This window comes from Coenobita brevimanus, chromosome 101 (genome assembly GCF_032717465.1).
Source record: "Coenobita brevimanus isolate Jiangsu-jjx chromosome 101, ASM3271746v2, whole genome shotgun sequence".
In the NCBI taxonomy this organism is placed as follows: domain Eukaryota; kingdom Metazoa; phylum Arthropoda; class Malacostraca; order Decapoda; family Coenobitidae; genus Coenobita; species Coenobita brevimanus.
In genome coordinates, this window is record NC_137054.1 from 72117036 (window position 1) to 72142242 (window position 25207).

General features: G+C 44.3%; 1 protein-coding gene across 1 annotated transcript in view; it reads left to right on the forward strand.

Annotated features, from left to right (window-relative positions):
• Positions 1-13485: 13485 nt before the first annotated feature.
• The window catches only part of LOC145414961 (agrin-like), a 208390-nt gene continuing 196668 nt past the window's right edge, over positions 13486-25207 (forward strand). The window contains exons 1-2 of the mRNA XM_080284372.1: positions 13486-14047; positions 16527-16562. Coding sequence (XP_080140498.1) covers positions 13486-14047; positions 16527-16562 — 598 coding nt within the window. The remainder of the gene's footprint in view (positions 14048-16526; positions 16563-25207) is intronic.

Genomic DNA, 25207 nt, shown 5'->3' on the forward strand with positions numbered 1-25207 from the left:
TTTGCGGGGACGAGTTTCGAGGATTGGAGTTTTCCCAGCCAGGGCGAGAGAGAGCAAGACGGAGAGGGCTGCGTCCAGGGTGGCATAGAATAGTAGCACGTTTTTCCTTGCGATTAATTTTGCGTAGTACACGTTCATTCCCTCGTACATGGCATTCAAATAATTGTAGCCTCGCCGTAGTTTGCGTCATAAACGTACTAGAAAATTAATGTAATGTATTAGGTAAAATAAGTCGCCGAGAAACAGGCGTTAACAAATCTCCCAGTCTATTAGAGATACGATTCTGAAAACGAAGTAGGTGGCTAGAAGAAGATGATGAAAGAGAAGAAGGAAGAGGAGTTCTAGAATTAATGCATATTGACTGCACAATAGTTATTAAGTCAAATTTATAATTAGTTTTTTTTTTAAAGGTCCAAAATTTCAATAGACAAGGGCACGTAGCACTCAAATATCTTGAACTTTCCAACTGACGAACTTTATCAAGGCATGTAACAAATTTTTGCTTAGGTACAGTCTTCACCTAGAAAACCAACATGCGACAATCGAAACCACATCCCTCTCCTTACTTGTACCGGGACTGGAAGAAAAGACCTTGCTACATTCATTCGAACCCGAGAATTGAACTGCAGGTCATTCAGTCTCGAGCTGGATACGCCACCACTTCACCATCCCCCCCCCTCAATAAGAAAAAGAATGCGTATTGAATTCTGGCTTGAGCTCATATTTTTGGAAGGGGGGGGGAACTTACTAGAATTTCTTAACTTCGAAAAATATTATGCAAACTACCTTACACTTGGGGACAGAGGCTCGCCTTTTTATTTCACCTCCCTTATTCTCGTCTGCTGGCTAATATTCTGAAGCTGAGAGATGCTTGGTATATTTCTGCTCTCCACCCATAGATGATTCTCCTTGATATGGTGCGTAAGGGAATGTATGTGTACAAAGGAGTACAAAGGAAAGCAAACAGCGACAGACCTTATGGTCCTTTCGAGGCTGTTTGGTACGGAGTAGACTATGACCACGAGATCTAACTCAACGTGCTGAAGGATAAGGATAGTAAAGCAAGAAGGCTTCCCCCGCCTTCATACCCTCCAGTTAAAACTGGCAAGAAAAAGTGAGAAAAACCAGCATGCAGCTTGGAAAAACTGACGTGGAAATTTCATAGGAAAGACTGAAAAGGAAAAGCTACCTTCTGTAATACATTATATATAAGCTACCAGTATGAATAACCTGAAAGAGAAAGTAGTAAAGTACAATGAGTAATCGAATATATAAATAACTAATGCATGTCGCTGTACGGGTACGTTTAGTCGATGGGGCGTCTGCGGACACAACGTGGAAATTGCACGGTGCAGTGTGGATGTTCAGGGGTGGTGCGGCAGCCTTGCCTGGTGCTGGTAGGCAGCAGTCAATCAGGCCCCAGCTCCGTTCATTCCACTGAGACTAGGATCTTTCCCATGCGGGACAAGCACACAAGTCACCTCCTGAAGCAGTGACCCCTGGTAGATTAAAAATATCCCGATGGTCACTAAACTAATAGGGACCCTCAGTAATCCACAGCCCATCACAGGTCGAAAGTATGAGTAGTGACCGTTAACTCAGGGCTATCTGTGCATATCCTAGTCTGTGCATATACTAGCTGTATATTTGCATATACTAAATTGATCCAGGCTCTAAAAAATAAAGTAAAATAAAAAATAATACACGTGTTTTACTCAGAAGTAAACATATTAAGGTGGGAGTTAGACGACAAATGCTTATCCAGGCGGCTTTTAAAGGTCAGTACTTTATTACAATTTACTACATTGGAGGGTAATTTACTCCATATAATTACAACTCTATTAAAGAAGAAATGCTTCGCTTCATGCGACTGGAATCGTTTGCCAATTATTTTATGCCCATTGTCTGTTGTATAATTCGAGTGATCAACTGTGAAGTATTTATCGACAGCCATGATATCTTGTGCGTGTGTGTGTGTGTGTGTGTGTGTGTGAGAGAGAGAGAGAGAGAGAGAGAGTCAAAGCGCTCTCAGTCAAAGGGGGTTGATAACACTCACTGCTGGAGTATTCAGGTGTGAGTCACAGGACAGGTGAGAGAGTTTCCAAGTGAGACAGAGACAGCAATGAGATGAGAGATAGTAGGTCTAGGCAGGGAAGAGGGAGAGATAGTATTGAGATGAGAAACAGGAAGAGAGAACATGGGAAACAGTAGTGATACAGGGAAGAGCTAGTTGAGAGAGAGTACGAGACAAGAGATTGATGAAAAACTGCAGTGAGAGTAACACTGAGATAGTGAGAGAATAGGAGTGAAAGTAACTGCTGTAGGTATGAAAAAGGGAGAGAGAGAGAGAGAGGGGGGGAGAGGGGGAGTGGCTAGATACATGAATAAGTGATAGTTAATGAGAGTGAGAGAAATGAGAAAGCGAGAATTAGAGACAGTGAAAGTAGACAGATTTGAGAGACAGTGAGAGGTTTGACTTGTGAAGAACGGAGGGGCCTCCTGTTACACCCCCGAGGGACTTAAAGCGGATGGGGCCCTCACCTCCATCCCCCCCCTTACCCTTCCTCATCCCTCATCCCTATCCTCACCTCCCTCATCCCTCCTACCTCATCCCTTCAGATTGCTCCCTAACCTCTCAAATCTTCCTACTTCGTCGTCCCTCCTCCCGTGTTCTTGCTCCTCTCATTTCCTCGTCAGTCTCTTGCTCATCTCTCCTCCTCGCTCCTCACTCATGCTTCCTCCTCCTCCTTTCACACACACACACACACACACACACACACACACACACACACACACACACACACACACACACACACACACACACACACACGACAAGACATGAGATCTATTTACACTGTGCTGTTGACAAAACTAACGAAAAAAAAAAATTACATTTTTCTCATGTGACATATAATCCTTACCTTCATTGTTTACTTATGTTCTTACCAGTACACTTTTTTACACATTTCATTTCAGCGTCTAAAATATAAAGTTACACATGGTCTGTATTTTTAGAAAGACTTTCGTGATTTCGGCTCGTAGAAAAGGCTGTCCAGGGAAGTATTTTCGAGGAAGCTAGTAATTTTGCAAAGTTATTTAGACATAATCATGCTTGAACGAGGTTAGTGTAGCGTGATTAGGCCCGTCTAAAGGTAATCCTACGTGTAATTAACCTCTTCAGTACGAGCAGGCTCTCAGAAATAGAATATAAGCAGGTTTTGGTACCCAGAACGAAATATGATGTTATCTTACTGACGGATTTGCCTAACTTATGGGTGTCTAATTTTAACGCTGTAACTGTAGACTGCGGTGAACTGAGTGAAATCGACCGGCATTAGCTGGAATAAACACGGAATAAACTCTCAACCAAAGCTTAAGTCCAGCTAGTGGAGGCCATGTGGAATTTGCTCTGTTTCTTTCTTCTTTCCTTCTACCAAACACTCCTTCACCAGCTCACTTCTTGGTACAATTATTCCTTGGGCAAATTAACCCAGAAACCTCTTCCATTTATTTTTGTATGACTTTCAAAGGGTTTATGCGGTCAAACGTCATGTGTTAAACGCGCAGACTTAGCGAAATATGGCAATACCATTCCTTAGAGTTTACCAACTTTTGTGAGGGGAGCAGGGATAGTCACTGTTTTGAATGCTAGTTTTATATATTTATTTGATTATTTATTTTATGCATTTATTATTGTGAAGACCATTTCTGCAGTCTATAATTTTTAAGTTTTTTGATGCTGGACGTCTCAGAGAGGTGTACAAAATCTTCTGACATTAACCGAAGCAGAATTCAGAACTTGTATATCGATGTCAAATCCTAAAATGTCCAATCGTCACTTAGTCTAGAGAGAGAGAGAGAGAGAGAGAGAGAGAGAGAGAGAGAATGAATAGTTTACTGGAAGGGTTAATCTCAAGCCCGATACCTGGCATTTAATCCTATCTACTGAGAGTTAATCCAGTCCCATCTACCGAGTTAATCCAATCCCATCTACCGAGTTAATCAAATCCCATCTACCGAGTTAATCCACCCATCTACTGAGTTAATCCAGACCCACATACCGAGTTAATCCAGTACCATCTGCTGAGTTAATCCAGTCCCATCCACCGAGTTAATCCCATCCCATCCACCGAGTTAATCCAATCCCGTCTACCGAGAGTTAATCCAGTCCCATCTACTGAATAAATCCAATCCCATCTACCGAGAGTTAATCCAGTCCGGCAGCTTGGCGAAACATTTATTACGGTTCATCTCCCCTCACTTACCTTTCCCCTCACATACCTTTCCCCTCACCCGCTTTTCCCCTCACCCACCTGTCCCCTCACCCGCCTCTCCCCTCACCCACCGTTCCCCTCACCCACCTTTCCCCTCACCCACCTTTCTCCTCACCCACTTTTCCTCTTACCTGAACCTCCTTCCCCTTTAACATAGCAGCTACCTCGCCACGCCCGCTTCTCCCTCATTATCTCATATTCTCTCTCTCTCTCTCTCTCTCTCTCTCTCTCTCTCTCTCTCTCTCTCTCTCACACACACACACACAAATTTAATAATCCTCAAGTTAAATATTTTAGTCCTAGAGAAAGCGTTCTTAATGGCAGCTTTATAAACACTCTCTAATTGCCCTCGTAACAACCTCATTTTCCTCCTTAACCCAAAGAAAATTGTCTCAAGGAAGTGAGAAGAAGATTGAATATGCGTCATGGAGAGAGAGAGAGAGAGAGAGAGAGAGAGAGACAGGAGGGGTTATTGTCGGGTGAAATTAATGAGGATTTTTTGCGATATTTAGACATCAGATCAGGTTATTTCAGGTTATTTATGCTCTTATGTTATTTAAGGTGATTTAAGGTTAATCTAGGTCAGTTTAGGTCATCCCAGGTTATTTAAGGCCACTTCAGGTCAATTAAGGTCATTACAGGTTAAGTAAGGTCATTTCAGGTTATTTCAGGTCAATTAAGGTCATTCTAGGTTAAGTAAGGTCATTTCAGGTTATTTCAGGTCAATTAAGGTCATTCCAGGTTAAGTAAGGTCATTTCAGGTTATATCAGGCTGTTTAAGGCCATTTCAGGTCATCGGAGGGTATTCCAGGTCAAATAAGGTCATTCCAGGTTATAAGTATGGTCATTTAAGGTTACTTCAGGATATTTAAGGCCATTTCAAGTCATGCCAATCAATGTTATTTCAGGTCAGTTGAGGTAATTTCAGGTCAGTTAAGTTCATTTCAGGATATTCCAGGTCAAGTAAGGTCATTCCAGGTTAAGTAAGGTCATTTAAGGTCGTTCCAGGTTATTTAAGGCCATTTCAGGTCCATTTATTTTAATTTAGGTCGATTTAGAATGAGCCCCCGAAACTAGGAAAGAATATGCAAAAATCGGTATTACTTCCATCTTGCTGATGATTTCCGTTTTTTTTATTTTTTGTTATTTCTGTGTTAATTCATTTATTAATATTTATTTACAATTATTATTATTATTATTATTTATTATTATTATTATTATTATTATTTATTATTATTATTATTATTATTTATTATTATTATTATTATTTTGTTATGTTTTTGTCGGGTATGAGACGAAAGGGTAAAGCGCAGGGAAGTGGAAAGGGAAGAGTAGGCAGAACGGAGTGGGATATGGCTGGGTGGTGAGGCAGGGCAGTGGGAGTACGCCCTGTGAAGAGGGTATTGTAAGTAGTGCAGTGTTGGCGGCTTTACGTGTGATTTTAGTATCATCAAAGGAGAAGAAAAAGAAGATGAGCAGTGACGAAAGAGCAAGGCTGTGTGTGTGTGTGTGTGTGTGTGTGTTTGATAAGTAAAAAACTTAGGATATTAATGTATTCATTTTTTTATCCAATTTCTTCCATTCATTTGTGTTTGAGTAATATCGCCTGGACACAAATATTATTATAGTCTTTTCAGCAGAATATTAAGCTTCATAATTAACTTTGACCTTTGGGTGACTTCTCTGTTGATATATTGAAATTCTGAGGAAATGCAGGCTTTATAAAATCAACTTTTTTTTCGTTTTTGACCTCCTCATTCATTCTTTACCAAGTGCTGTTTATGCTTTATGATTAGGAAATATATATTTTTTGGAGTAATATCCAGTTTATTTTTTATTACGTTTATTTATTGTGATTTAGTGGATTAGATGTGTTTTTGGAATAATGGTGAAGATTATTTTTTAAGAATTATGGTTCCTTGTTTTTTTACAACGAATGCATGAGATAAATATTTTTGGTTTTATGTTCAATATATATTTTTTAGATTTAATGTTTTGAGAAGTGTTTTTTGAAGAATTTTATGAGATTTTGTTTTAATGTCAGAAATGTGTGTTTTAGAATTAATGTCAGATATATATTTTTTGGAATTAATGCTCGAGGTGTGCTTTTTACTCTCCCCCAGCTTCAGATTTATATGCTGGGGGAGGAGGACGGTAGGGGAGCATAATTCTGAGTTTCAAGCCATTTTAGCATTAAGCAGTAATTTAATCTCTCTGAATTATCGGTAACCTAACATGGCCTAGCAACTCTGTCCACCTTTACTAACCTAACCCAACATAGCCTAGCAAATCTATCCATCTTTCCTCCTATGGTGTACAGTTGCGGACATTAATTCTGACTCAGTTTTTCGTCGACTCATTATGGAACTCGTACATAACGTTCGTGGAACTTGGTCAGGCTTTGTTGATTGGAATAGTAGGTTTCAGAAGTTGGTGTTCAGTGTCTCGTTGTTTTTCGTCATGAAGTGGATCGCTATTTTTGTCCGCAATTGTACATAAGAGCCATCTCCTGCGTGCGGGCGAGAATGTGAATCCTCGACCTCCACCTCCTCCTCCTCGAAGCTTTATGATCTCACTCTGAAAGTTATATTGCTGCGTAAAATGGAAGGACACAGACCTCTTATATAAAAATGTACCCTGCCGCGCTTTACATAGAGAGAGAGAGAGAGAGAGAGAGAGAGAGAGAGAGAGAGAGAGAGAGAGAGAGAGAAATTCTGATGAGCATCGAGAAAGAGGTTAATGTGAACGAGAGAGAGAGAGAGGGGGGGGGGTAATGTTAATAGTTCAGAGAGACAGAGAGAGGGGGGGGGGAGGTAATGTTAAGAATTCAGAGAGAGAGAGAGAGAGAGACGCGAGAGGACTGTTTTTCCAGTGAGCATATATATTTTCGTTAACTCTTTATTAAAACGGTAACAGCCATTTGGAGATTGCCCCCCCCCCCCTCGAGGCCTGGGATACGGGTGCTTTGGTCCTTAACATTAAGTATTTAGAGCCAGACTGCGTTCCTAGTGGCATTACATATACAGAAATTATATACAAAAAATATCCAGCCGTCTCTCGAAGTTTTAAACCATGTAAGACCGAGGATGAGAAGGAGGGATGGAGTAGAGAGGTATATGAGAGAGGGGGTGTGAGTTGAGGGAAGGGCAGCGAGATGGCAGGGCGACATGGAGGTGATTTGTTTAGGATGGGATGGAGGGATGGAGTCGAGAGGTATATGAGAGAGGGGGTATGTAAGTCAGGGGGAGGGCAGCCAAACAGCAGGAGACAGGGCGACATGGAGGCAATTAGTTCAGGATGAGATGGTGGGCTAATGGCAGAGGGGTGTATGAGAAAGGGGGGATGTAAGCTTGGGGGAGGGCAGCGAAATGGCAGGACGATATGGAGGTGATTTGTTTTAGAGATGTACCGATACCAGAATTTCGACCAATACCAGTACCGATACCACAAAACTGGACCGATACCGATACCAATGAGGGAGGGTGGTGCCTGCCGTCTGAGGGCTATAGCAGGCCCTGAGCCGCTGATGCCAGGCTACCAACCTGTCTGGTACATGCCCATGGTGGCAGATGTGGCTTATTACCAAACAATGTACTGTGTTACTACGCACCATGTACTCGAAATAATATGATACTAAATAATTGGATATTACCAATAATTTATTTTCATCCCTATAAAACATCCAAATTCTGTTTAACTTAATAACTTCCAGTGAGTGATATGCTACGCACTAAATTCCTGTTAAATATCGGTAGTATTGGCAGAAAATCAGCCGATACCGATTCCGATACCGATTCTCTAAAAAAGAGCCGATACCACCGGTACCGATACATGGGTACATCTCAGATTTGTTTGTGGCCACATTTTACGGGATTAAGGCGTCTGGCTGTAGAAAGATAGAACACGACGAAGCTAATGTTAGAATGTTGACTCCCATGAAAAAGTGACCTACCTCTGCTAATCTGACCAAACCTAACCTTACTTTAGAATTGAAATACTTACATGAGGAGTCAATTTTCCTTAGGGCGGGTCACCATTTCATGCAAGAGAGTATCGTGGGGTTAGTTTTGTAAATTTAAAAAGTCCCTTGGCGCCTCTTTTGTAGATGAAAGTTACCTGGGATCAGCTTTGTAAATAGAAAAGTTACCTGGGGGTCAGTTTTGTAAATATAAAGCATACCTGGGTTCAGTTTTCCATGGGATCAAATTTCAGTATGACACAAGCTCTCCGACTAATACCTTTAATTAGTAGACCGCCATGTGCCTTGAAAATCAGTTATCATTGCATTAAATAAGAGAAATAAACCGCCATGTGCCTTGAAGATAAGTTATCATTGCAATAAATAAGAGAAACAAATGTATCTTGTAGAGGGTGGAGATTTTAGCGCCAGGATATCAGGGCAGACCTCTTGAAGCTTGTCTGGAAATAGAGAGATAAAGCCCTTGAGCAGAGATAAAGCCCTTGAGCAGAGATAAAGCCCTTGAGCAGCATTCCCCAGACAAGCAGAGGGAATTCAAGCCAAGGGTCCGCCAAATTAACGCTAATGAGGCAGAGACGCTGAGAGAGAAGAATATGTCTCGCGAATATTACGGCAACAAATCGAGCCCCTTCCTGTCGTGTCTTCGTTTAAGATGTTTATTTATCGTCGTTTTCGTTATCGTCGTCGTCATCATCATCATCATCATCGTTATCATTATCATCATCATCATCACCACTTCCACTGCCTCCTCCTCCTCCTCCTCTTCCTCCTCCTCCTCCTCCTCCTCCTCCTCCTCCTCCTCCTCGAGCATAAAGAAGACTAACATACACTGGTGCGGTTTTAATCTGCCCCATTCAGCTCCTCTTTTACTCAGGTGATGGACTGCCTCTTCTTTCTTCCTCTTCCTCGTCTTCTTCTTCCTCCTCCTCTTCCTCTTTGCGATTTAAGGGTAACGCTTTTGTTTGAGAGAGAGAGAGAGAGAGAGAGAGAGAGAGAGAGAAGAGAGGCGGGTATTTTATGGGCGTGTAGAATTGTTGGTCATTATCTCTCTCTCTCTCTCTCTCTCTCTCTCACACACACACACACACACACACACACACACACACACACACACACACACACACACACACACACACACACACACACACACACACACACACACACACACACACACACACACACACACACACACACACACACACACACACACACACACACACACACACACACACACACACACACACACACACACACTACTTAAAACCTAACTCCTTCCTTCCTATTTTCCTTCCGTACAAGATATAACTCTCCTCCAAAATACTAGCACCTTCCAAGTCGCCGTCCATCTTGCACACCCTCTCTGTCATGCACTCCCTCTCTCTTGCACTCCTTCTATCATGCACTCCCTCTATCATGCACTCCCTTTCTGTCATACGCTTCCTCTCATGCATTTCCTCTCAGTCAAGCACTCCCTGTCTTGTACTCCCTTTCTCATGCACTTCTTCTGTCATGCACTCCCTCTCTGTCATGCACTTCCTCTCTCTCCATCTCACACCCCCAGTTCTCTCTCATGAAGTTATCTCCTATCGGCTATAATTGTCCTTTCTGATTTTCTTCTTCACTCACTTTACGAGGCGAAGGATGAGAAGTCTAGTCTGATGTGTGTGTGTGTGTGTGTGTAAGGCTGTTTGTGCTATCGTAGTCTTTTTGTTCGTTTTTTGGCGAAGAGTGAGTGTTTTTGCACTTTTAGTACTGTATGTGACTTACCTGTCCTAGCATTTACCTGGCGTCCTAATTAACCTGATATTTTTCGCGTTACCTTATCGATTTATGTCCAGCAACGACCATTCATAGCATTGATAAAAGGAAGGGCGGTATAATCCTCATTAGGGAACATAATATATCAGTTTTATCTTCGTTGGTTTGGATGATTGACACGAGTTTCACCAGAAGAGTTAACTACAAGAAGTGACACCAAATTGGAACGTGTTAGGGGGAAAATGTGAGGAAATACAGTAGACCTGATAATCCAATAATCTCTTCAGTAACAAACGTCTTTCCTTACTTTATTCTTGCCTTCTTTTATTCTTTGGAAGGAGAACAGTAAAGGGGTTTATGAAGGCTGTGTCTATCCCCTTCATTTGTAAAGGTTTATCTGTCTATCTGTCTCTCTATTGCCATACGCCTCGATCCCGTAAGGGGTGGCCACAAACAAATCGCCTCAATGTTGCCCTGTCCAATGCCACTTCACTGCCTTGCTCCCAGCTTTCACCCCCCCCTTTCTCATGTAATTCTCCACTCCACCCCTCCATCTTATCCTCTGCCTCCCCCTCCCTCTCCCCCCCTCCACCTCACTACATACACTCCTGGTTGGTCTCTCGCTTTCCATCCTCTCCACATGGCCAAACCACCTCAATGTTTTAATCATAACGCTTTCTATCGCATCCACAAGGGGAAAACAGTTGTGGCAGCAAGACAAGAACATAAAAAACTTGCTCGCAATTTAATTTCCACTTACATGAGGCCTTGGAGGATTGCCTGATGCCCTTGTGAGTGCGTCCTGGGGGGTGAAGGGGGGCGTGGGGAAGGGGGTGCAGGCTGGAGTGGGTCTAGGAAAGGGGGGACAGTTTGAGGTGGGGGCTTGTTAGGAGGGAGTGGAGTTAGGAACGCAAGGGAGGAGGAGGTTTATGTAATGATGGAGTGGAGCCTGGGGTAGCGGGGAGGGGGTGGGTGGGAGAACATGAGTGAGCAGGTCTGGAGAAGTAGGGGGGAGGGGAAATGGAGAACAGGGGGGGTGGGGAGGGGAGAACTTGAGGGAGGGGAGTGTGGAGTAATGAGGAGAAAGGGGGTCTGGAGTATCGTGGGGTGGTAGGTGAGGAGGCGAGTAGTGGTGAGTGGTCGCAGGCGGTAGGACTAAGTGATCGAGAGAGAGAGAGAGAGAGAGAGAGAGAGAGAGAGAGAGAGAGAAATGACCTCTTGAGGGCGTGGGTGTACGATTAAATACACGTGGCCCGGGAATGATTGGTGATTGTCCCTTTCAGCCCTGAGACGTCTTCATTTTATTCCACTATACCCCAGACGATTTTATTGAGCTTGGGCAAGACCCCTGGTAGTGACGGAGGTTAGTGGAGGCTTTATCCAACCCCTAAAAATCCATAGACTCTTTCCTGAGCTGAATGAAATCGTCTGCAGTAGAAGGAATGAAACGAGGAAGCCATCATTTTAAGTAGCTGATGCCTCATAATTGATCCTTTAAACTATACTCCGGTGACCTCAACTTGGTCTAGATTTTCGTCCTTTTGTAGCTTATTTCACGTAGCTCAAGGGTAGAATAAGGTCTTGTCTAATTTTTCGTCCTTTTGCAGCTTATTTCACGTAGCTCAAGGGTAGAATTAGGTATTATTTGATTTTTACTAATATCTCCTTTTTCTTACGGGTCCCCCCAGTCAGCCTCACTGTCTTGGGGCGTCCTCTGGGTACAAGATGGTGAGGCATGTTACATAGAGTCCTGTAATTCTGTAATTTTCTTCAACGCTGTAACATTAAGTACTTTTTGCCTGAGTGAAGTACCTACAGTGTGTTCGTAGAAGCGAGAGAGCACAAAGAAGTTAGGGTGATATAAAAAAAAGATAATCTAACCTAAACTAGTCCTGTGTTCTAAAAGGCTTGTGAGTTCGTAGCGCCTCTTCCTTGGTGACTTATTTTGCTGATTACACCTCAGCATTCTTTCGTGTGCCTTTTTTTCACACAGGATCAATATCAACATTGCATGAGTATCGTATAAGAGGATAGTAAGGTGTAATGTGCTAATTAAATCGCCAAGGAAGATATGTAACGAAATATCCAAAGCCAACAGTGTAATCTTCAGTGCCATATCCAGCCGTTGCCTCACCGTCTCGTACCCCCCACCCCTTCCCTTCCGTAATCTGTGTTCCTTGCTTGCCTTTACTAACACCGGATTTATGTTGTTGCAGAAATCCTCATCTGATTTCCTCGGGGGATTTACGCTGATGAAGACTCCAGGCGGCTTATCGTGCTCCTGCGACGGCTTGTGAGGTGGAGAAGAAGCCCAAGCACGCGTTGAAGAGGAAGGAGAAAGAGCGAAGAACGGGAGGAAGAGTGAGGAGAAGGAAGAAAGTGTGAGGAGGAGGAAGGAAAAGTGAGGAGAAGAGAGGAAGAGTGAGGAGGAGGAAAGAGGAAGGGTCAGGAGGAGGAAAGAGGAGGAGAGAGGAAGAGTGAGAAAGGGGGAGGAAGAACGAGGAAGAGGGTTGAGGGAGGAGGAAAGAGAAGACTACCTCGCTGTCCCTGTCTGTCAGATGTGGAGAAAGAGATGATCTGATACACAATACAAACCCTTGGACAAAATGACACGGAAAAGGATGCAAAGGACTAACAACGGTGTTTGTGAAATCCTAACGCCCGTCAGACCTACTTTTCCTTATTTTGTTAATCAGGAGTACAAATTCCACCAGATATCTTATTAAATGAATCAAAGGATAGATGTAATTTGTGTGCTATTATTAAAAACAAGACTGAAGCTTATTTTCTTGGCCACAGCGTCCCTGAAGGCTGGTGAACTGCTGTCTGATTAACATGAATTATAGAGGCTTGATATGATGCCCTGTGCAATGTCTGCTGCCCTTGCATGATAACTGTGCCGCTGCAGGACTTGGCGATGACGCAGACGAGTGCCCGCTGGCGTAGTTGACCGAAAGAGCAGCTAGTGTAAAGAATTGAAGACGAAGAAAGAATATAAACCATCGCCTTGAAAAAGAAAAGACATTGTTAGGGAGGAACTTTACTTGACCAAAAGACAACTTGTAACTTTGCACACCTAGAGTGGGGTGAAGTGAGGGAGTGTGGGGTTGGGTAGTGGTGGAGGCCAGGTGGCAGTGAAAGTGGTATCTGGTGCGAGTGGCCACACAGACACAGGGAAGCCTCACGCCACCTGACACCTTTTTCCCGTTAAGAGGTGGTAGCGGCAGGAGGGAGGCTGCGGGCATGCCAGGGGTGCGGCGGCGCGCGGGGTGGGTGGCAGGGTAGCGGGGCCCAGCATGAGGGAGGCGGCCGCTGGAGGCGCTCCACGCCACCCCGACACCCTCACCCTGCCCACGCCAGGCCCGCCCCCCGCCCCACGCCGGCGGCATCATGAGATAGCACCAGTGACCGTAGTCGCAGTAGCAGTAGCTTCAGTTTCTCTTATAAAAGCGCCGCCAGACACGGCAGGACGAAATGACTAATGTATACGCGGCGTATGGGCCGATGCCCACTAGTGTGGGCGTCACGGCCACCCCACGGCTTAATGGCTCGCTGGACCGACGTGCCATGCAGATGGGCCGGTCCGCCACGCTGGGCCGCAACCCCATGCCCATGGCTCGCTACCCGACCCATTCCCTGGGCTGCTCCTACCAGGACTTGCGACGCTCACGTGAGTACCTGGACCTCAAACACGGCCCCATGGAGCCCCTGCAGCCCCTCGACACTCTCAGCGTGGGCGGCGGCGTTATGCGTGGCTCCCTCGACACCTTCCCCACATTTCCTACCGGCACACTGGAGCGGCGGCGTAATGGCGGCGTCACCACCGGCTGCAGCGTGCACGGCGGCGGCACGTTGAGCCGCGCCGGCAGCAGCCGTCGAGGGTCACAATACACGCTGACGGAGGAGGAGGAGATGATGGAGGAGGAGCACCGGGGCGGAGGCTGCGGTCGCTCCTGCTGCTCCCTCACCCTCTCCATCCTCGCCTGCCTCCTCATCCTCAGCGGCGTCATCGTCGCTCTCTACTTCTTCATCAAGAGTACGTCATTTTATACCCCCTAAAATCCCCCTCCCCACCTGTGTCCCCCTGCACCATGCCCACCACCTCCCCCACCCCCCCACCCCGCCACAATCACCAGTAGTGCCCCCCACCCAGCATCCCTAATGGTACTCTGGCGCCCACAGTTACTACGCTCAGTGCCAGTTTACCTATGTATGTGTCATATAGAGAGCCTGCACACACACACACACACACACACACACACACACACACACACACACACACACACACACACACACACACACACACACACACACACACACACACACAATTGACCACCTGTACAGCGCCCATGCATATTAACCACACACACACACACACACACACACACACACACATCCTCGTTGCACGGTATTAGCACTACTCTGCCTCCTGTCCTACACATGCAAATCACGGGTTGTAAACACAGAAAAACACTGCCACTTCACCCCAAGCTTGGCCTCTGTTGCACGATTACCCTCAGCCCCGTCCATGTTGCGGCTCTGCTATTGTGGTTGGAATCGTTTGGTGTTAAAAAAAAGAAAGGAATAAATGACTTGTTTACATTATGTCCTGTTTCCCATGGCCTTTGCATCGCCGTCATCATGGAAACGCATTATATTTTTTTTCGTTCGTTCTTGATTTTCGTTGTAGCAAGAGTTTTTATTTGAGAAACCTTATTTTTCGTTCAATTCAAGACATTATTTAATGGAGACTCTTTATTTTTTCGCTCAAACTGTGATGCTCTTCATATTCGTTGTAGGTAGACTGTTCATTGGAGTCGTATCGTTTCGTTTCGTTTCGTTTATAAAGGCTTGCATGCGTCGGCCTTGATCATCTTATGGCGGCTCCACGCTGCTTGATCTCTGGCAGCCTCCCTGTTCAGTCCCTTATCCCTGAGGTCATGGGACTGAATAGGGAGGCTGCCAGAGATCGAGCAGCGTGGAGAGCCGTGGTTTCTTTCTTAATATCAGTTTTATATACCGTGGTTTGGATGGCTATGTTTATTTTTTTTATTGATGTGCTTTATTGATGTTTGTGTTTTTATTTTTATTGATGTGCTTTATTGATGTGTTGTTATTGGTGACTGAAGCTCCCTAACACCTCTTCCTTAGCAATTTATTTTGGATATGGCTGGTTAATATCCTTTCGTACGTTATGTATGCAGATGATGGCGATATTAGATGGATTTATGTGACGCAGGGGAGGAGAGTAGGGGGTACTAAGCAAAATAAATCGCTGCGGAAGGGGTGTTAGGGAGCTTCCTTAACCGAGGAGAATACGGACCAGAACTGCAACACTGAGAGAGAGAGAGAGAGAGAGAGAGAGAGAGAGAGAGAGAGAGAGAGATTAAAGACAGGGCTTATTTTTGACCTTGTGACTTCCAATTCAGGTTTAATAAGGATAGCTGATGCAAATTTAACATCCAAAGACCGAGAGCGAGTGTTTGATTCTTACTTATATTTTACTATCTTTATTTTTGAGAGAGAGAGAGAGAGAGAGAGAGAGAGAGAGAGAGAGAGAGAGAGAGAGAGAGAGAGAGAATTGGGCAGTCAAATATCCATGGAAGTAACAGAGAGGAAAAACAATAGGGTCACTCTTGGAAATGCGAGGTCGTTTTAATTCATTCTGCTATTCTGCCGAGGATGGGGGGATATTGGAGAGAGAGAGAGAGAGAATTTTGAGTCTGTGTTTGCATTTTCTTCTTTTTTCTTTTTTTAATGTCGATGTACCTCTGCTCCTTGTTGTAAATCTTTCCGTCTGTCCCCCAAATTGACTGCATCGTGGATATCTTTTAAGTATGAGAAGCAGGTCATGTTATTTCAAGCACAGGCACATTAAAGTACAGCATAATATATGTTAAGGTGTGATATTAATCCGTATTATTATTTTTCTTTTTTCTGGCTCTCAGTTTTTTTGTTGTATCAGGTTTTTCTACAGCACTGTCTTTCCTGATCTTGTGGATTAAAAGGATTGGCTAGTTTTAAGTTCAATCTTATTTTTCTGTCGGCACGGTAGTCTAATCCTTACTGATCCTAGGGTTGATAGAATTGACTACTTTTCTTCTCAGTTTATTTTGTATACATCACTGTTCATACTAATATTTGTAATTCATAGATTAGCTTTTTTTTTTCACTCATGGAGCGCCATCTCTGTTAATTCCTGGTGTTGATTGAACTTGCTAGAATTCTCGAGTCTGATTTTAATACAGCATTTATTATTATTATTATTATTATTATTATTATTATTATTATTTTGTTGCACTGTTTCTATTGATAATTGAGTTTCAGGGCATTTTTCTGACTTATTCAGCACTATCAAGAGTAATCGATGGGGTTAATAGACGAATATTTTTGTCTCTTTTTTTTCTTTGCTCGCGTTTTTAGTTTCCTTTTTCTTCTTCTTTTTTCATTCTTTTTTAGCCAGACATTTTTACAGCACAAAGTAAACTAATCCATCCCTTCCCCCTGTGTTTCAGACGTGCCCTACGAGCCCCAGCCCCCGATCCAGGAAGGTAAGTACAGACTGCACCCCGCCCTTCCCTGGCTCTCGGTCCGCTGTTGTGTCTTGTTGTGTCCTGCCTCGAGGGTTCTGGCTTCTAGTTGGCCTGGGAGACCTCGTAACACCTTTTCCCTAGCGATCTATCCTTCACATTACACCTGAGTACCAAAGTGTATGATATTTACACATGAGTACCCCCCCGTGTATGTTATTGACGCAAACTGTATCGATGCCAAGGCGACTCGATAACATACAGTACAGGAGAATGTGAAGGTGTGATGTGCATACTAAATCGCTAAGGAACAGGTGCTTCGATGCCTCCCCCGCCATCTAGATAATACGGCCGTGTGTCGTGTCGCTATGCTGCATCAGTATGGGTAAGTTGAACCGGATAGCTTTTTCGTGTCAGAGAGAGATTTGACACGAGTAGTTTCTGGCACGAGCGAAATCTGACACGTATAGATCCTATCCTGAACGAGATTGGTACGGGTAGGAAATTCCACAGGTATAGCTTATGATTTAACGTGTATAGGTATGGGTGTAAGTGAGATTTGACCCCTAGTAGGTTGTCCCATTAACTATTTTAAATCGGTGACGTCTTTTTCAATATATTCTTGCTGCCTTCAGACGATTTTATTCAGCTTTGGAAAGACGTCAAAATGGAAGGGTTAGATAGAGCTTTGATGAATACCTTCACCACAAGACGTCTCCCAAGAACGTGAATAAAATCGTCTGATAGCACTAAAAATAAGAGTTAAAAGTTTGTCGCCGGGTTGAAGTGGTTAAGGAGACACCCAAAGACTTGCTGTACGGCCGAGGTGCCATTGAGTGTCTGCAGGTAACCAAGTTTGACCTAAGGTTGTCTGCAGGTGTAAAAATCCTTGGACGGTGGTTCCAGTTCGAGTTAACCTATTGGATCCCAGGGGTGCTGGGCAAGGCATGGCACTGGGTGGGTACTAAGCGTGCCGCCCTCCGCCTATCGGCTTATAGTCGCGAAGCTCGTAGGTCCCTACCCGGGGGTTCCCTACTTTATAAAGACTTGAAAAATCCCAGTTCCGTCCAATGTTCCGGACACTGGGTTCCAATGGGTTAAGGACGGAAACACTGGTAAAAAAAAATATAATGTTCTTGCTTTTAGTTGGAATTCATTAAGTACAATTCAGACCAGAACATCCTCTAGAAATGGAAGCACCTATTTCAACTTGACTTAAAAAAAAATGAATATGTTGACGAAGCAGTTTACATCAGTTTGTCATTCGTGGAGTTCGTGGTGAGTGTGGGGTAGTTTTTCTTTAACAGTTTACACAAAAGAAGTCTATTAGGTAGCCTGTGGAGACGGTATATATTTCTGTAATAGTGTCGTTCCGGTATAAACAGCTGATACGGGAACTTTATATACTGTCGCTGAGGAAAAATGCTGCTGATACGTGTGTTTACGTAGAAGGAAATAATTTTATCGGTTTTGTAGTGAAGCTTGCGGTGCAGTTTGTGTGTGTGTGTGTGTGTGTGTGTGTGTGTGTGTGTGTGTGTGTGTGTGTGTATGTTTTGTTCAGTATGTGATGAAAGTAATTATTATTATTTTTATTATTATTATTACTGTATTATTTATTATTGCTATTATTATTATTATCATTATTATTATTATTATTATTATTATTATTCGTTCTGTCTTAGTTTTAGTGAATAAGTTATAGACTAATTTCTCTTTAATATAATTTTGTTTCATCTTACAGTTTATTAAGAGGTAAACATTATTTTTTATTTTAAGTTTCCCTTATTTCTCTGATTTTTTTTTGTGAGTTTAATTTAGGACCGTGTGTATTATAACTTTCGGGAGCAAGTTTTTCACAGGCATACTTAAATATATATTATTATTTACCCAGACCACTTAGAAACTATTATGCAAGTATGTAAAGTGTAGAAAGTGGCATGGAAATAATTGAACACTTACATTGCTACTTCAGGGAGTCAGGAAGTAATGTTTAATCGTTTCTAGAATGGTGTTAAGTACTGAAGCTAATTAAATAATTCCCATAAATGCACTTATTGAGAGAGAGAGAGAGAGAGAGAGAGAGAGAGAGAGAGAGAGAGAGAGAGAGAGAGAGGGGTTGATTGTAGACGGATACGAGATGGCATTGTTCTTAGAGAGAGAGAGAGGGAGGGAGAGAGAGTGTGAGAGTGGGTGTATTAAAGTGGTGTTTGTGGTGTTGGTTCGTATTCTCGTCGGTTAAGGAAGCTCCCTAACACCATTTCCTAAGAGATTTATTTTTTTTTAATACACTTTTCTCCTCTGTGTTATAAAAATCCTTCCAACATGGCCATACTCTGGATAAATAACGTAGAAAAGAATATTAACCACCTGCATCCAAAAATAAATCGATAAGGAAGAGGTGTTAAGGAGCTTGCATATGAGGTCGGCTAAAGGTCACACTGATACGACACGCTGCATCACACTACCCACCCACCACCATCCACACACCAGATGGATTTTTCAGCCATATTTTCCCCGGCCTGGAAGATTTCGAAGCATTTCTTTACTGGCGATTTATTTTACATGATAATATCCCCATTGACGTCACCGATGCCAATTATTTAAATGTTAATATCAAAATCTCTGAAAAAATATAAAGGTGATGTATTCTTTCCTACGCCAATTAAGGTAGCTCTTCACCTGAGTCACTTCAAAGATATTACCTTTATTTATTTATTTATTTATTTCTGTGCATTATTTATTTGCTAATTCTGTGTAAATAGGGGGATTAGTGTGCAGTTTTTCTCTTGTGCCTCTTTTTCTGTTTTATTATTATTTTCAGAACGCTGTACGGATCACTCATAGCAGTGTCTGAATGATGGTATTGGCTCCTGGGTGTATTTTCCGAGTGTGATTTTTTAAGTTGGCAAGGACTGTGATGTATGTTGCTGCAGTTTGTGTGTGTGTGTGTGTGTGTGTGTGTGTGTGTGTGTGTGTGTGTGTGTGTGTGTGTGTGTGTGTGTCGGTGCAAAGGTGGAGAGAGGGACTTTTTTTTAGCCTGACCGAGCAAATTTGTAGCCAGGAGTCGCACCACACTCTTTCCTCTGTGACAGGTGGACAGGCAGCTCTCAGGCGGGGCTAGATTTTACGTCCACACACACAGCAGCTGCCGTCGGGATTCTGGCTGTGAAATAGTATCAGCTTTATTTATTATTATTATTTACTACTACTGCTACTACTACTACTATACTACTGCTACTGCTACTACTGCTACTGCTATTATTATTATTATTATTATTATTATTATTATTATTATTGCTGTTATTTGTTGTTCATTATCTAGCTCACCCCGATAACGTATCTTACACTTTATTCTTGTCTCCAGACGATTGTATTAAACACGAGAGATTTACACACGAAGAGAGGTTAGATATGATATTCTGAAACCCCTATGGGATTGTATATAAATTAGGAAAGGGCTTCTGGTGTTCTAGGGGGTTTTTGAACGCTGTATCGAATCCCTCCAGTTTGGAAAGTTTGCTCTGAGGTGAAGAAAAAAGAAATCACAGGCCTCAGTGGGTGAAATTACTATGGGCATCAGTAACTAACCCACCGTGATGTATATACTGTTAATTTTCCAGGTTCGTATGTTTTTTGAGTTAATAGATCACGTCTCCGATTTTGCAGATTAATCCTTTCGCCCTCTTCCTGCCCGCCCGCCTGCCTGCCCGCCTCACTCTTTCTCTGCCTGTCATGTGTGTTGTTTTTACTCTCTGCCTGTCCTTTTTATTCTCCTGACGTCCCCCCCCCCACTCCCGTCTTTTTCCCCTTCTGCCTGCCCCCCTCCTTCCTGTCTTCCTACCTGCCTGGCTTACTTGCCTCCCTCCCCTTCTTTCTGCTTAGCCACGTTAATGCCTGCCTGTCCCCCTCTCTTTCCGCCTACCTACCTAAATGCATACCTCCCTCCCTCCTTTCCTCCCTCCCCCTTCCCTGTTTGCTACCTAAATTCCTTCCCCCCCCCTCCCTTTTGGCTTACTTACCTTAATGCCTGCCTGCCTTCCCTCCCTCCCTACCTCCCTTTGTGCTTAGCCGTGTTAATGCCTGCCTGCCTCTCTGTCTTCTTGCTTACCTTTATGCCTGCCTCCCTTTCCCTTATCTTCTCTCCCTGCCTCTCGTCCTCTCATCCCCCCTGCCCGCCTCTCGTCCTCTCATCCTCCCTGCCTGCCTCTTGTCCTCTCATCCTCCCTGCCTGCCTCTCGTCCTCTCATCCTCCCTGCCTGCCTCTCGTCCTCTCATCCTCCCTGCCTGCCTCTCGTCATCGTATCCTCCGTGCCTGCCTCTCGTCCACTCATCCTCCCTACCTGTCTCTCGTCCATTCATCTTCCCTCTCTGCCTCTCGTCCTCTCATCCGTCCTGCCTGCCTCTCGTCCTCTCATCCTCCCTGCCTGCCTCTCGTCCTCTCATCCTCCTTGCTTGCCTCTCGTCCTCTCATCCTCCTTGCCTGCCTCCCGAGAACCGTAAACGCCGGCAACTGGAGTCCCTGTGATTGTGCCTGAGAGGTGTCGCGTCCGGGCCCTCCATTCACAGCCGAGGACGTGATCTCTTCCAGCCCCGATCAGCCCACGCCTTTGGACCCTGCACCGCCTCCAGTCCAATCGCCCGGGTCTGCTTAATGGCCGATTTTCGTTGGTCGTAAGGCGGCGGGCGTGGGATTGGGCGGGGAAGATGGGCGTGGAGATGAGGGACGTGCTCCGGAGATGATGCTCTTCTCTCGGGGGAAAGTGGGACTCTTGTTAACTCTCCAGGTCTTGCCTCCTCCTCCAAGTGAGCACTTCTTGACTGCCAGGAGTATTTCAGGTCTCCCTTCCTTGGTGAAAGTTCCTCGAAATAGCCTGCCTTAGAAATGTATCCAGTTTATGCTTCTTCTGCGTTGGAAATTGTCGATTGGCTGTGCTTCGTTTGGTGATTGGTGTTGGGTTGGTTTAGATTCTGTTGTGTGTGTCGTATTTGCCACAGACGGGAAAAGCATGACAGTAAGAACGGTTCCTGTCTGCCCTCACTCACCACCCACCCACACCAACACTCAGTGCTCACCCGCCACCCACACCCACCTCCACAGCACCATCACCTGCCATCCACACCACCACTTATACACATAGACATACACACACTCACCACTGCCACCACCCTCACCATCACTTGCCATCCCACCCTCACCCATCTCCACAAGAGCATCGGGACACCCACCCTCACAAACCACTCTGTGTTGCTGACGACTCTCTCTCTCTCTCTCTCTCTCTCTCTCACTCTCTCTCTCTCTCTCTCTCTCTCTCTCTCTCTCTCTAGACCCTCAATACTGTGACGATATTTTTTGTTTCTTACTGTTCTTCCTGTACTTCCATTATTATTATCATTATTATTATTATTATTATTATTATTATTATTTGTAGTAGTAGTAGTATTAGTAGCAGTATCATACAATGCCTCTTTTTTATTATTAGTCTTCCTCCTACCCTCCACCCCTCTTTACCTCCTATTTACCTATGCCTCGTCACATACTACATACCTTTCCTTCTCTCCCTCTTTTCTCTTGCTTTTTCCCCCCTCATTCTTTCCCTTTGTTTTGCTGTTTAATATTTCATTCCCTTTCCTCCTCTGGGCATTCCTCCTCTGTTAGTTTTTCACCCTCACTTTAATTTTCTCTTCCTTAGACGTTCTTTCCTCTCTCTCTCTCTCTCTCTCTCTCTCTCTCCGTATATTATCACGTACCACACTTTCTTCCTTCCCTCCTTCCTCCATACTTACCTCCATTCTTAACGTTTTTTCTCGTGCTTTCCTTCCTTCCTTCCTTCCATATGTCCTTCTCCTTACTTCCTCTCTTTCTCTCCTCCTTCCTTCACACTTCTCAACTTCCATCCTTCTTTCCTTCCCTCCTTCACGCTTCCCTCTTCCTCAATACCTCCCCTCTTTTGTGACAAACGCCTCGGGATGTGTTGGAGCAGTGTGTGTGTGTGTGTGTGTGTGTGTGTGTGTGTGTGTGTGTGTGCCTCAGGCTGTCCCATTGTGGCCACTGTCTCTCTTTCTCTCCCCCTTTCCTCTGTAACCTACCTGTACCCTATCTCTCTCTCTCTCTCTCTCTCTCTCTCTCTCTCTCTCTCTCTCTCTCTCTCTCTTTGTCAACTACATCTTCAGCTTAATCTTCCTCAACCATATTTCTCCCACACACACCCTCCTTCCTCCCCTTCCCTGTCTCTGCTTCCTCCTTTCATACCTCCTTTCCTCCCTTCTCTCTTCCTCACTTACATTATCATAGAGGAAGGCTGAGGAGTACAGGAGTGAGGAAGAGTGAGGAATATAAGGCAGGAGAGAGGTAGTGGTCTGTAGAGAGGGAAGAGGATAGGCCTATTTCTTGATTTGGGTCCTGGGGGTGGGTGGGGAGGAGGAGGGGGAATGAAATGTAGGTGTTGGGAATGGTAAGAGGTATGATTGAGAGAGAGAGAGAGAGAGGGGGGGAGGAAGAGGGAAATGTTGGGGAATTGTAAAAACTGTGATTGTGTGTGTGTGTGTGTGTGTGTGTGTGTGTGTGTGTGTGTGAGAGAGAGAGAGAGAGAGAGAGAGAGAGAGAGAGAGAGGGGGGGGGGATATGTTGGAAATTGTAAAACTGTGTGTGTGTGTGTGTGTGTGTGTGTGTGTGAGAGAGAGAGAGAGAGAGAGAGAGAGAGAGAGAGAGAGAGAGAGAGAGAGAGAGAGAGAGAGTTGTAGGGAATAGTAAGAGCTATCATTGTGTGTGTGTGTGTGTGTGTGTGTGTGTGTGTGTGTGTGTGTGTGTGTGTGTGGAATCTTGTCTGTTTCGGTCTTCTTGCTGATATGTTTTGTAAGGGCACATTGTGAGGGTGATTGGGGTGGAGGAGGGAGCGTAGTGGAGGAAACGGAGATATGGAGAGAAGGAGGAATGGAGGGAGATATTGGGAGGGAAGAAGGGCGAGATAGGGAGGGAAAGAGAGAGAAGAGAGAGTGTAAGGGAGGGGAAGAGGAGGAGATGGAGGAAGAAGGAGAGATCAGGAAGGAAAGGATAGAGAATGTGGGGAAGGAAGAGAGGGGAGTGGAGGAAGGAAATATACATGGGGAAGGAAGAGGAGGGAGGGGATGGAGAGGGAGAGGAAGGAGAGAAGGGGAGAGTAGGAAGCGGAGGGAGGTAAGGAAGGAAAGAGGAGGGAGATGAGAGAAGGGGAGGGAAGGAAAAAGAAGTAGAGATGGGAGAGGGAAGTAGGATGTGATAGATGGAGAAGTAGTTAAGAAAAGAAAATGAGAGAGAGAGAGAGAGAGAGAGAGAGAGTTAAATGGAGGAAACGCAGATCAACGAAGAGAAGGAAGTGAGTGAAAGAAGAAGAAATGGAAAGGAAAAAGAAAATAATAATGATTTTAGATAGAGAGGAAATGAAAAGAGGTCGGAGAGAGAGGAATATAGTTGGAGGGGAAATGACGACAGTGGAGGTAAAATATATATGTGAAAGGAAGAGAGAGAAGCAGAACGAGAAGAAAAAAAATGAAAAAACAAAAAAAACAAGAAGTTTTAGTGATGGAATGAAGCCGCGGAGAGAGAGAGAGAGAGAGAGAGAGAGAGAGAGAGAGAGAGGTGGCTAGGGAAATCAAGAGTGTGCGAGAGTGTGTGAATTTGCGAGAGGCGGAGGAGTGCTGAGGTGAAATACTGAGTGGCGTTAAATTTATCACTCAGGTCAGCGGTAGGACTGGGAGGGAGAGTGACGGCCAGAATTAACCCACACACATGTTGGCGATGTACGAATAGCAGCAAAAAAAAAAAATGGATGAGAATTAGAAAATAATTATGAAAGTTAAAAAAAAAAAAAGTATATATAGAGAAAGGGACGGACCGAAATTCTGATAATAGTGTGAAATGGAGAACGCATTCGAAACTAGGACGGCACTCAGTAGAGCGTATACCTCCGCCAAGGCCCAGCATGCAGCTAGGAAAAGACTACCCGACTACCCCCCTCTATAAAAGCATAGTTAAATCCGCTAGATCCGGAATTTTTTATGGATCCGCGCCAAACTGTACACATTCGTAGATACCAACATCCTAAATATGCCTGATTTTTCTCATCAAGATCCATGCAAAATTTACTGGAAAATATACGAAAATGTCGAAAAACGCCCTATCTCGCAATGTTAGTGAAAAAAATAATAATAATAATCCTGGATCCGCACCTTTATCCGGATCCGCCAAGGCCCATTCTTCTACCAAGTTTCGTGGAAATCCGTCCAGTAGTTTTTGTGTAATCTTGCTCACAAACCAACCAACAAACAAACGGACAGGGGTGAAAACATAACCTCCTTGGTGGGGGTAAAAATCAGAGAGAGAGAGAGAGAGGGCGAGGCAGCGTGAATGATGGACGAGGAAAATTAAGACAAGAAAATCATAAGTAACACGTAAAAGAGCAAATTGAGAGAGAGAGAGAGAGAGAGAGAGAGAGACAGACAGACAGACAGACAGATGAACCTGAGGAGGGACAAAAAAAGGCGGATTCTAAAACATATTCTATAAAGAGAAAAGGTCTCTCTCTCTCTCTCTCTCTCTCTCTCTCTCTCTCTCTCTCTCTCTCCAGAAATACCAACCTCAAAACCGTGTGAAATTATGACGCGGATATGATTTACGAGAGCCTGGTGTC